The 12092-nt window shown below is 50.7% G+C and overlaps 4 protein-coding genes across 4 annotated transcripts; 1 reads left to right on the top strand and 3 right to left on the bottom strand.

Moving 5' to 3' along the window:
* Positions 1-288: 288 nt before the first annotated feature.
* On the bottom strand, positions 289-1514 carry FIBRA_08658 (uncharacterized protein; the record flags this gene model as incomplete). Its single annotated transcript, XM_012330292.1, has 6 exons — positions 289-635; positions 686-734; positions 840-877; positions 937-1159; positions 1216-1389; positions 1443-1514. The coding sequence occupies 6 exons, from the start codon at positions 1512-1514 to the stop codon at positions 289-291; spliced, it is 903 nt and encodes a 300-aa protein (XP_012185682.1).
* A 3640-nt stretch (positions 1515-5154) lies between these two features.
* On the bottom strand, positions 5155-6306 carry FIBRA_08657 (uncharacterized protein; the record flags this gene model as incomplete). Its single annotated transcript, XM_012330291.1, has 5 exons — positions 5155-5453; positions 5512-5602; positions 5654-5796; positions 5844-5978; positions 6030-6306. 5 exons carry the CDS (start codon positions 6304-6306, stop codon positions 5155-5157), a joined length of 945 nt encoding a protein of 314 aa, XP_012185681.1.
* A 667-nt stretch (positions 6307-6973) lies between these two features.
* Positions 6974-7633, top strand: FIBRA_08656 (uncharacterized protein; the record flags this gene model as incomplete). Its single annotated transcript, XM_012330290.1, has 4 exons — positions 6974-7037; positions 7090-7137; positions 7196-7552; positions 7605-7633. 4 exons carry the CDS (start codon positions 6974-6976, stop codon positions 7631-7633), a joined length of 498 nt encoding a protein of 165 aa, XP_012185680.1.
* A 2189-nt stretch (positions 7634-9822) lies between these two features.
* FIBRA_08655 (uncharacterized protein) lies at positions 9823-11885 on the bottom strand (the record flags this gene model as incomplete). Its single annotated transcript, XM_012330289.1, has 9 exons — positions 9823-9881; positions 9936-10039; positions 10104-10209; positions 10262-10637; positions 10692-11086; positions 11146-11350; positions 11401-11459; positions 11509-11678; positions 11728-11885. The coding sequence occupies 9 exons, from the start codon at positions 11883-11885 to the stop codon at positions 9823-9825; spliced, it is 1632 nt and encodes a 543-aa protein (XP_012185679.1).
* Positions 11886-12092: the final 207 nt, after the last annotated feature.

Here is a 12092-nt window from a genome sequence, read left to right as displayed (position 1 = left end):
GAACTACAATGACGCTGGCCTTGTCTGCGAAGTTCCCCGTTGGTGTATTGAACTTGACGTTACCTGCCTGGATGTCAGTCGCGTCCGTCCAGGACGGCCTGTTGTGCACTCACCGAATATTCCCAGGAATTTGCTGTGTTGCGCGTAATATTCATGGTAGAATGTTCTTACCATGATTAACGCTACTGCCTGCAATGTTTTTCCCACACCGACCTGGTCCATCTGCAGGATCGGCTTTTCTTCCATCATCATCTGTACCATACGCAGAATGCCAACCAATTGGTGCCATCACGGCTGCAATGGTCTGGCTCTTTCCGCATCCGACATTGCCTTCCGGCCTTCTTCCGTCCAAGCGTCTGTCAATCCCGTTGTGTCCTCCATTTTGTTGAACAAGGGGAGGAGCTTCTCCTTGAGTCCGAGCTTCTCCCAGATTGCATCTTTGTTGAGTCCATCGAGCTCCTCCGTGCCTGTTTCCCAGTCAATTGTGCTGATTGCTGGTCCCAGATTGTTTTGCCTGATGTCTTCTTCTGTCACGTGCAAATCTGCAACGAGTCTTTGCAACTCGTCTGTCAGTGCTTGCACACGGCCTGCCGATGCTAGCTGCGCCAGTACGATGCGTAGTGCCCGTGGGAGCTCTGTTTGTGTTGTTAGCTACTGTTGAATATAAGTGTTTGAATAAACTTACTTGCGGCGTCTCCTCCTGCCGTAGTGTGTCCCAATCCTGTGAGAATGTCCTTTGCGCGATCTCAGAGCGCCTCTAATTTTGTCTTGCTCTCCATATCGCTGAATCATCCCAGTGTTTGAGCCAGTGACTTTGCTGCTGCGATGTATCTTCGCACCAGCTGGTAGTCTGGCTTTGCGTTGTCCCTGGATATTACTGTTCCATATTGTATTATTAGTTTTTCTACTGGTATTTTAATAGTTATAGCTGCTTACCTTCCCATTGTGCATCCAGAACCTTTGTTTGAGCTGGGATTTTATCTACCAGCCGCTTTGTCATTTTGCAGTATTGTGCCCAGATGTGTGTCATAATTGGTTCGATAAATTTGAGTACTCCCTGCTCAATGCGTCCATCTTCACGGAATGCTTCCATGCCAAATAGTTCCTCTGTCAGCGCATCGTTGTACCTGTACATTTGCGCTTCGCTCAGTTCCGGAAGCTAGTATTATAAATTATTAGTGTCATTGTATTCTGCTAGAGTACTGTGAACTTTACCGCCCGAGTGTCGTTCATCTTGAGAATGTCATGAATCCGGAATCCTGCGCTAGCCAAGATTTGGTCGATCTTCATGTTCATTTTGACTTGGCTCCAAGTTTTTGACACGTAGTCAATCCATGCCTTGCGTCCTTCCTGATCGTTGTCGTTCCTCCGTTTGTTGATGTAGTCATGCTGGTTGTTAGATCTCACATAGTTTCAACAAATGCCTTTACCGAGTTGTATACCTTGTTTGTCCAGCCTTCTGGCTTGAACTGTTGCATGGGCTCTGCGTAGGGGGGGCCTTCGATTGTCTTCATTGTGTTTTTCCACTCCGACCATGTCCATAATCTATCCTTAATCTCTAGATAGAGATTAAGGACCGCTCCCACGATTGGGAGGGTCGGCATATTATTGCTGTTGTTGCTGTTGTTGTTGTTGCTGGTATTGTCGCTGTTACCTATACTCTCGAGAGAGCGCGTTGCTCATATCTTTCATTTTTCCCCTTCTTTTATCCTCGTTTCCAATCATTATCTGATTTTTAAATCACCTCATGTTTACCGCCTGTCATCAAGATAATTGTCTTGATGACAGCCTGTTGATGGCCATCCAAGACGGCCGTGCACACACTCCTTGTTTTATCTATTTTGTTATGGCATGATCAGCGCATTCTGATGCTTTAATCAACTACGCGCTCCACTGGTCTAGACTTTCCATTCATTCTTTTTGTTATATATGCCTCATGTATAACGCTCCTGATCCACGCATATAATGCATGTTTGTCTTCTTTGATTATCAATTTTCATCGATAATAATCATTATAATTTCTTGTTCTATTTATTTTGTCATACATTCTTTTGTATCTTACTAATATCTGTATATTCCACCCACCAACGTCGCAATGTGCTCTCTCATTTGATGAACCTGTTTAACTACGTCAAGCTTTCATATTCAGAGTTATTCTTATCAGGATATGTGTCAACATTTATATTAGCGACACTAGTTCACGTTTTGGCCTTCCTGGACAGATGCTCTGTACACTCTGAATTAAGTGCCCAACATTGTATTATAATAGTAGCTATCTCTTCTACGTCGTATTCAATGTAGTGCTAATTTGATGGTTGCATGCACAGTATACAAGTGGCCGTCCTAGACGGCTGCGCATGTAATGTGCCATATAGCGCTCAACGATGGGCGCATGCTCAGTACAGGCATGGCCGTCCAAGACGGCTACACTCGCACTGCAACCCAGTTTGGCCACAAGTGCTACATTGCACAGTGCCAGTGTGGCCGTCCAAGACGGCCGTGCCTGTATTACATCTTATTGCTTTCTTTAATGCACTCACTATCCATTCTCTATATGTAGTAGTCTAAGATATACATACACTGACTTTAGTCTTTAATTAGCATACTATCCTGCTTCTATAACTCATCACCATGTATTCGACTTTTTATTATTATTCCCTTTCTCACTTCTTACTTATCCTACCACACTCCTCTAATATAGCTGTTTAACAATCTTTTCTTGACCGCAAGATAAGCTTGCTCTATCACCAATAGCCGTTCAGGATGGGCATCCTCCGCATTCAGTCCTGCATAACCATTTTATTATACTTCTACTACTCAACACAAGTGCTTGACTTTTTCTTTCTTTACTTGATCATATATTTCATTTATTCTATCATGTCCTCATTTGTTACTATCATTAGCACCCATCTTTAATATATGCAAGCTCCCCTTATCTTGTCTGTTACTATCGTTAACACCCATATTTAATCTATGCAACCTCATCTTGTCAGCTATGGCCGTCCAGGATGGCCGCTCACACGCTCTGCATTTAAGCACTCTGCTCCTCTTGTTCGTGATGGCCATCCCGGATGGCCTTACACGCTCTCACCATGCATGCTTGTCACGCACACATGGCCATCCTAGATGGCCATCTCATCCTCCTATATTGTACGTACGTGTGTATGTCCCTATGTACAGCATAGTGTACCTAGGGATTTAGGTGGGTACACACGTGTCCCTACATACAGGATAGTGTACCTAGGGACATAGGTGTGTGTGTTTCTAGGTACAGGATGGTATACCTAGGGCCTAGGTGATATACAGCACACCTAGGTACATAGGTATATAGCCCTGGGTTGTTAGGTTTTTCTGACCCTACTGACCCTACAACATCTCATAGCAGTACCCTTTTGTCAGTAGTAGTCTTAAGTGGAACTCCTGATCCTCAGCCATCAGGTCCCTTAACAACTGACCCTACAATGTCTCATAAACAGTAAAAAAAATTAAAAAGCATTAAAAACACATTGCATTGCATTGCATTTTTTACATTTTTGCATTGTTTACAAAAAGCACAAAAAAAGTGTGAAAAAGCAAAACAGGTGTTGAAAGTAAAAAATTGAAAAAAGCATTAAAAACACATTACATCCCTTTTTTTTTTTGCTTTTTTGCTTTGTTCATAAAAAAACACAAAAAAAGTGCAAAAAAGCCAAGTGTATGTTTTCCTGATGTGAAACCAGAGAACATCCAGCTAGACTTACATTTGAATTACACTACTACACACTATGTATACAAGTCAGACAGGTATATGACATTGAACCAAATCAAATCCATGTGAGGCTAACCATCTTCCGGGGTCCCAAGAGACGTTGCTGTGACATGAGAACTTGCTCGAACGTGAATTTTATGGACTGTCAATTTGCTTATGTCAGATCATCGGGCAACCGTTAATTTGGCCAATGTTATCCTCTTCGAATACCCGGTGAAGCTTGAGCCTATCCAACTTTCGGAGACCTAGATCAGGGATCTTCTCCCATCATCAGGGGTCCTAGCTTATCTCACATATTCACAAAAACCCTGCAAATAATGGCGACTCTTTTGTTGGGATACGAAATTTGTTGAAAACTTTGTTTTATATCCTACAGAAGTCCTCAATCGTGCGTGGAACCCAAGAGGCCGGATCCAACTTGGGCGCCCTTTCGCGTCTGAATCCGATAGCGCACGCAAATTGGAATATAGTATGTAGTAAGATATTGACTAATACTGATATGAGGATACTTCTAGGGCCGCGTAGCGTGGTTCGCCTGGCATCAACGGTCAGGCGCACGGCGTCAACTTCAGGGTTGGGGACATGGTGATATCAGCGCACAACTGCTTTGAGGTCAAGTGGTAGCTATGAGTGGCATTTCGCCAGCATGCCTTACTTCTATCAAGACGCCAGTGTTCACTGCTGATGATTTCTACAATCCGAAGTTAGAGCCCCATGATCAGCGCCCACTGTCCTGGCTGAGTTGGTCGCGGCCAGAAGCAACTTCTCCCTTATCGCTGTTGCCTTCATCCTCCAACTCATCCGCAGCCCATCTGATGCACAGTGCACGACACACCTCTCCGCATACAGTTTGGCTCCCCACTGCCTCTCTCATGCTTACGCTGACCATACACCGCCAGCACCAGGGCTCGATGTGGTCACCTATCATTCTGCGGACTTCAACGGATCCTTCCGCTTCCCGGTATTGTGGCGCACCAAGCCCCGCCCTCAATGAAGCATGAAAGTACATTACCATGAAACGCGCATGTGCTGCTCTCCTTATCTCCACTCTGCAGCTCACTATTTTGTAGCGGAGGTGCTCCGTATCTCCCTAGAAGACATGAATCAGGCATAGCTTTGTTAGATTAAAGTTCCTCGCTGGATGACTCATGACCCATGAGTCCGGATCCACCTAGCTCGCTTCAGTCCCTTTCCATACAGCCATCAACTCATCGTAGAGCTTCAGATGCAAAGAAGTGCGAACAATCAAAAATTCTGCAGCGAAGTTTCATTGCATCTCTACTAGTATCATATCAATATCCTTGTTATTCTTGCATTCTCGGATGACCTAGTCTATGGTCGACATGATACAGCATACATTCAGGCTAGCATCACCAACAATATCGTACACGGGCGCTCGGCACGTTTCAGTCTGTCGCGTTGGGCAAAGAATCGCTCATCCCGCTGGGAGTGAGCACGCCATTCAGATCGACGTCCGCAATGGAGAGCTCGCCTTCCCCGCCCATCCTCGTGGCCTGGATGCGCTCAAGAGGGACACGCATGCGGTGAGCGCGCTGCCACTCTTGGATCTTCGCAAAGTTGCGGCACTGGTGCACGGTGTTGAAGTTGGGGAAGGGCTTGGGGACGCCGGCGACCCAGTCGTACGTGATGAGCGCGGTGTCGGCATAGCACATCAGGTTCTGGCGCAGCATCTCGAGACAGTGGTCTGTGTGCGCAATCAGCTCTCAGTGGGAGACAGGAGCGAATGTGGACGCGGGCCGCACCTAGATGGTCACGAAAGAAGCGGGGTCGTATGGATATGTCGCGCTGTATCTCGGGGTAATGCTCGACATAGGAGTACTGACGGAGCATGTTCTGCGTACTAGGGATTAGCGGCGTACATGGAGACGAGACTGGGATACGCACAACACAGTGCAAATGGTGGAACACGTCGATGGTGCCCATGCTGCCGCCACCATCTTCAGGAAGGAACCGGACTTTGGATTGCCGACGGGCATTGTCGAGCTCGGTGCGGGCCAGGTAGTCGTCTGGGACCCGGATCGGGATCACTGTGTGCAGGTCAGAGAGCACAGGTACAGTGAGGAAGAGCACACACAGCCTATTTTATTGGTCATTGTGATCTTTTCCCAGGCAGCATCGGCAGCAGGACCGAAGCCGACGTAAGGCGAATGAAAGCCGAGGGTACCATTGAAGCGTACGATATTGTACTCGACGGCGGGGTAGACAGGAGCTGCAGCGCAGGTTAGCGACAGTGTCACAGTCCGCACACATGGAGACGCACAGTGAGCGTTGAGGAGGTCGTCCCAGTCGGTGCGTTCGGGGCGGTGAGTGTAGGTACGAAGGAGAAGTGTAAACACAATGATGTTGAGGAAGAGCACCAAGACGTGAAGGATCCAGGGCCAGAAACGGCGCAAACCTGAGGGGCGATGACAGCCGCACGCACAAGCACCATTGTCGCCGACATCCGCGCTTCCGGGCTGGGTGAGAAGCTTCTCGGAGGAGTCATAGAGGTCGCCTTGGGCGATGGGTGAATACTGTGCTGCAGACGGCGGGGACATTTTGTGCGGGTGCGTTGGAGGACGGACTGATTTCGAGAGGCGGGGCCTCGTTCTGGGGCTGCTGAGCGTTATGAGATCCGTCAACTAACAAGTGAATAGTAGTATCTCCCTTCTGAGTTTTACAATGGCCATAGTATCTGGACCTGCCTAGGCGCACAATACCCTGAATGTGTCGGACCCAAGTGGAGAACTGATGAGTGAGTGTGAGCGTCAGGCATATCAGATGATGTCGTTTGAACAAGGCTTGAATCAAATTCAAGGATTGTGGCGCTTTTCCCAATGTCCCTCCTGATGGAGGATAGACTCCAAAATCAAAATAAAATTCCAACAATGGGCACTTCCTTCCCAATCGCACCTAGCACCGTGGCCCAAAATACACCGACCTTCTAGGGGGATAGCGGACCTAGTGACTAATCCGCTGTATTGAAGGAAGCCTTGCCTCGTCGAGCGCCGTGGAGAATGCATCTGAAGGCGCACATATTCGCGTTTGTGTTCGTGAGGTCATGCGTAAACTGCACTCGAATTTGCTTTCACTCGCCGTCCGCTTCAGGGCACTTGCACCGTCTCCTTGTCTTCGACGATAGGCATTCTTCCCTCGACATATATAAGCCTGCCTTGGTACTTTCCAACCCCTCAGCATTCTACTGGCCCATCTACCTCATTCATCATGCGCCTCTCTCTCACCTTCGCTGCCCTCTTGCCTCTCGTCGTCTTCGCCATCCCCATCGCACGTAAGTCGCTCCCTCTCTCCATACGGCATCCCTGACCATCCGCATCTTGCAGACCCCCGCTCCTCCACATACGAAAAAGACCTTGACCGACGCGGCCCGGGTGCGTCCTAATCTGTGCTATCCTGTCCGCATCCTTCGTTGATGCGCCTCGCCTTTAGACGACACTTACACCGAGGAAATAGCTAAATATATATACGACCGCCGTGATGCAGGGTACACCGACAGGTCCCCCATACCCTACAACCGCCGTGAAGAAGGGTACACCGACGAGTCCCCCATACCCTACAACCGCCGCGACGGATACACCGACGAAATAGCTAAATATATATACGACCGCCGCGATGAAGGGTACACTGACGAATCCCCCATACCCTACAACCGCCGTGACGGATACACCGACGAAATAGCTAGATATATATATGACCGTCGTGATGTTGGTCATACCGACGAGTCCCCCGTACTCTACAACCGCCCTGACGGATACACCGACGAAATAACTACATATGCCCGTCGCGGTAATTAGGTCACTTCTTCCTGCCCCCACGATGCGCTGACTGGCTATACCAGGGGAGGCGTACATCGACGCGACCGACTGAGTGCGCTAATCGTTCGCGCCACCTTACGCTGAACTGCGTATCGTCGTTGCTGTTGTCCCAGTATAGACTCCTTGTCGTGCGTTTCTCGTGCCATGAGCTTCTCTTCAACAATTTAGTACACCGCGCATCACGTTTTTGACCGCACAAAATGCTTTGTAAAATTACCTCCACTTGTCTTACATCTTTTCATGACTGAACAAATATATTCTCTTGTCGTCTCATTGCTCATTGTTGCTGCGTGGCTGCTTGTGGTCTGCAGCAGGAATGGCAAGGTATTATGAGGATCGCTGATGAACTTCTTCGCGTCTTTACATTTATGAGATATAAGAACCATGGTTGCAGCAAAGGCGGTGTAGAGGTTTTTGGGTTCGCCTTCTTCGCCTGCAGATGTAGCGCACAATAATCTGGGCGTGAGGTTGACCACTTGGACTTGACCATGAAAGAGCGCAACACCTCCAACGCATGACATCAACTCCGAAAAGATACAGAGATATTTTACATGTACTAAGGATAGTTAGATCAAGGCATGGCGCCCGCCAGCCCTCGAGGACCGGGGAGTGGTCTGCTCCCTTCCGGGCTGGATGCGTGAAACGGCTGGCAAGCTCAGCGAGCGGAATATTTCGTTGATCAGATGCCTCATTTTTACATAGCGAATGGCCAACGCTACAACGTGGTCGCCCAGAACAGAACCGTCTGGCCGGACCGTGCGGACGGACCACGGCCAGGAGGGGGGAACACTCGTACTGTGAAGATTTTGTCAAAAGCAATTGTGCCAGCAGTGCTCCCTTCGTCCCCGCTGTCGTAAGAACGCAAAATACTCTCCACAAGCTTGTTGACAGCCGGTGCATAGCTGTTCCGTTTTCATCTTCCCCAAGCCCGGGACATTGACGTTGCGACGAGAAACTAGTAGAGGAGAGAAGCAGAATATGGCCATATCGCGAGCAGGGCGTCGTCCAGGATCCTCTCGTCTGACTGCACCCAATGAGAGCAGTAAGCGGGCGATCTCTGATGGTGCTATGGTCGCAATTGGAGTGCATTTGATCTTCAAGACGCAACTATCCTCGCGAGGGCGTTTTGGCCCTCACGTGCACGAGTGGGATCAGCGAAGTCTACGATACATAGCCTGGACAGCTCAGACTCACATTTTCAGGCTGTAATGTAATACAAATCGCGGGAAAATGGCAAGTGTGACAAGAGCACGAAATATTTCGTACTGATAACCACTTTGAACCATTCACACCAACCGCCTGGACGTGTGAAACCAAGCTAGTAATGGTGACTAGATATAGTGGCTGATGCGCTCCTTTCCGTATCCGCCAAGGCACGGGGCAGCCTCAAGCGCTCAGGCCATGCCGAAGTTGCCACGGTCACAGTCGTCAACTTGCGCCGGTGATTGGCACATTACTGCGGGCAGCTAACATCATAAACAGCAGCACAGCGCGAGAACAGAGCATAGTCTGAGGGAAGAGATAATAGTGGAAGAAGAAAAAGTGAACGGGATTTACAAGCACGATTGCGGGAAGGTGGAGAGACTAGTGAAAGAGGAGAGGGAAGAGACTCAAGAGGGTATATATGCACTGAAAGCAAGGTCAGAGGTGCATCGCGATGCTCAGCGCTCAGCCATCGCTCGGAAGCTTCGTGCTAACGAGTGAGAACGCTGGGTCGACATGGAACCCACGTTCAATCAGATAAATCCTTACCACAGTCTATTAACCACCACGAGACTCGCCTCCAAAACGCACGTAATCAACGACGAGTTGTACTCCTCCCAGTGTCCGATGCAATCCAATCCATCACGAAAAACTACACGAAACGATATCCGCCGCGGTAGCTGAAGAGCCCCAAATTTCCGTACTAGTACGGCGCGTGTCCTGCTATGCTGAAGGCAATGTCTGCGTCATGGGGAATCGGATAGTTCAAGCAAATCGCACTTACATTGCAGGCGGGCGGCCATACCTGCCTTAAGAGTTCACGCGATGCGCTTCGAGGTAAAACATGACTATAATACAGACAGTGCGGTAGATGATGTGACTAGTGTAGTATGCACACACACCGAGACGGGGCGCGCAAAAGGATAGTGAAGGTCGTCGGCGTCGTTACTCATACAGCTCGGGAACGGGGCATATAGCATACAAGGATAGGCTGAAGTACTGCATCACGCGTAGCACACAATGCAAGGCGGACGTGCCTCATACTTTTGCGTCCTCGGAGCGTACGGACTTGCTCTCGCTCACGCCTTGGTCGAACGCTACATAATGCAAGGTCAGCACGCGCAGCAGGGGAGAACCGGACAGAGACACACCTTTTTCGCGCTTCCGGATGTCCGCCTCGCGCTGATCGGCCTGCACCGACCCAAAGATAACGTCCATCTCCTCCAGCGAGCGGCCCTTCGTCTCCGGAATCAGCCTGAACGTCATTGGCGCGTGAGCAAGCGAGCAATGACAATGACGAAACGCGCGCGTGGACTCACAGCGAAAAGACCGCCATACCGCCGATGTTGATCGTCGCAAACATGAGGAAGATCTTGTATCCAAGGTCCGTCACGAGATTTGGCGTGATCTTCGAAAGCACAAAATCTGTGAGGGGCTCAGTGACGCATGCGGAGCGATGGGGGCAGAGACAACACACTAAAGAGCCACTGGGCGGCACTGGCGGTAGCAAGCCCGTAATGCCGTGTGCGTGTGGGGAAGATATCCGCAACGTATACCCACGGAAGGGGGCCCCAGCCGAGCGAGTAGAAGCAGACGTAGAGGTAGAGCATCGCAGCCATCGCCTTGGACGCGGGTGGCGGATTGCCCGAGACGGTCACGGGCGGGGGGAAGGACTTGAGCAGCGCGCCAATGATGTAGAACAGAATACCCATGCCCATCGCGGAGATGAAGAGCAGGCGCTTTCGTCCGAGCGTGTCTGCTAGGAAGAACACGAAAATTGTCGTGGTGACGACCTTGACGATGCCATAAATACCCGATGCAAGCAGCGAGTTTGACGTGCCCGTGTACCCAATCTAGATGAGCTGGAATCAGAGATGAGACTATGAACAAGAGCCGACGGCACTCACCGATTGGAAGATCTGAGGAGCGTAGTATCCGACCGAGTTCTGGCCGCTCCATTGCTGGAGGGTGAAGATGGCGATGGCAATAATGAAGCGGATAAAGTTGCCCTTGCCGAAGAACGCCTCCTTTAGACCGAGTCCGTTCCGAGCTGCGCGCTCCTCGTGGATGGCAGCCTCGATCTCAGCGAGTTCCGCGCGGATGTCAACGTCGTCAGGATCACAGCGGCGGAGGTACGCAAGGTTGAGAGCGGCTTCCTCGAGGCGATCCTTGGACGCAAGCCAACGGGGCGACTCTTTGACGGTAAGGAGACCGAGGGCCATGATACCCGCCGGGACGAGCTGGAAACCAAAGGGGATGCGCCAGACGTTGGAGCCGGTTGGCATGTGCAGACTGATTCCCACTGTGAGCAGAAAGTAGAGTAAGCGTAACAGGCGGGAGGGGACGGTGGGGAGGACTCACGGTTGATGAAGTACGAGAGCATGACACCGATGGCAACCATGATTTGGAAGAAGCCGGTGATACGGCCACGGACGTCCTTGGGGCAACATTCGGAGACGTAGGCAGGAGCGACTGCAGAGATGGCGCCGATGCCAACACCGGCGACGACACGCCCGCCGTAGATGTAGCCGATCCCACGAGATCCGCCAGCGATGGTTTGGAGGATCTGTGAGGCGTGAGGGAGCGGGAGACGGAGTAGAGGCGGGGAAAACTCACGGCACCGACGGCAAAGATAATGGTAAACGAGAATAGCGTCCATTTGCGGCCGATCATAGCTGGGACGCGTGAGCGAGGAAGCAGGTGTTGGGGGTGTGGCGTACTCACCCGATATGGGGGCACTGCCGAGGGCACCGAAGAAAGCTCCTGCTTGGAGGACGGAGACGACGTTGGAGGAGACTGCGTCCGACTTTGCAGTGTTGACGGAGCCATCGGCATTGACGAGGCCAAAGTGCTGCTTGAAGTAAGTCGCGGAGACGACACCGCCGCCAACACCGCTGTGAGAGCGCGTCAGAATATGTACGAATGCTCCGAGAGAGTGCGCACGTGTCGTAACCAAAGAGGACGATGCCCCAGTACGCGATAAAGGCGAGCCCTGGCGGGGGAGAATTTTTTTTTAAAACGGAGTACGGGGTGAGAGGGGAGATAAAATACACACAGTACACTCTGATGTTTCTGAACCGTCGTTGGTCTGACGCACCCATTGTGTTGTCGGGGAATGCAGTCTGGCGGAGGAGAGAGGGGACACGGAAGACGACCCTGGGGACGAGCTGACCGCCCTCGGGTCTTATACTTCGTCGCGCGCTTGCCCCACCCCCACGGGCCGTCTGATCGAGATTGCGGGGAAGTCACCGCCAGGCATGGGCTGCCCACCCCGGCCCGCCCGGCCCGCAGCCGGGCCCGCACTCTCG

The sequence above is a fragment of the Fibroporia radiculosa genome (assembly GCF_000313525.1).
Source record: "Fibroporia radiculosa TFFH 294 genomic supercontigs, scaffold1512, whole genome shotgun sequence".
NCBI lineage: Eukaryota > Fungi > Basidiomycota > Agaricomycetes > Polyporales > Fibroporiaceae > Fibroporia > Fibroporia radiculosa.
This window is presented reverse-complemented; position numbering and strand designations above follow the sequence as displayed.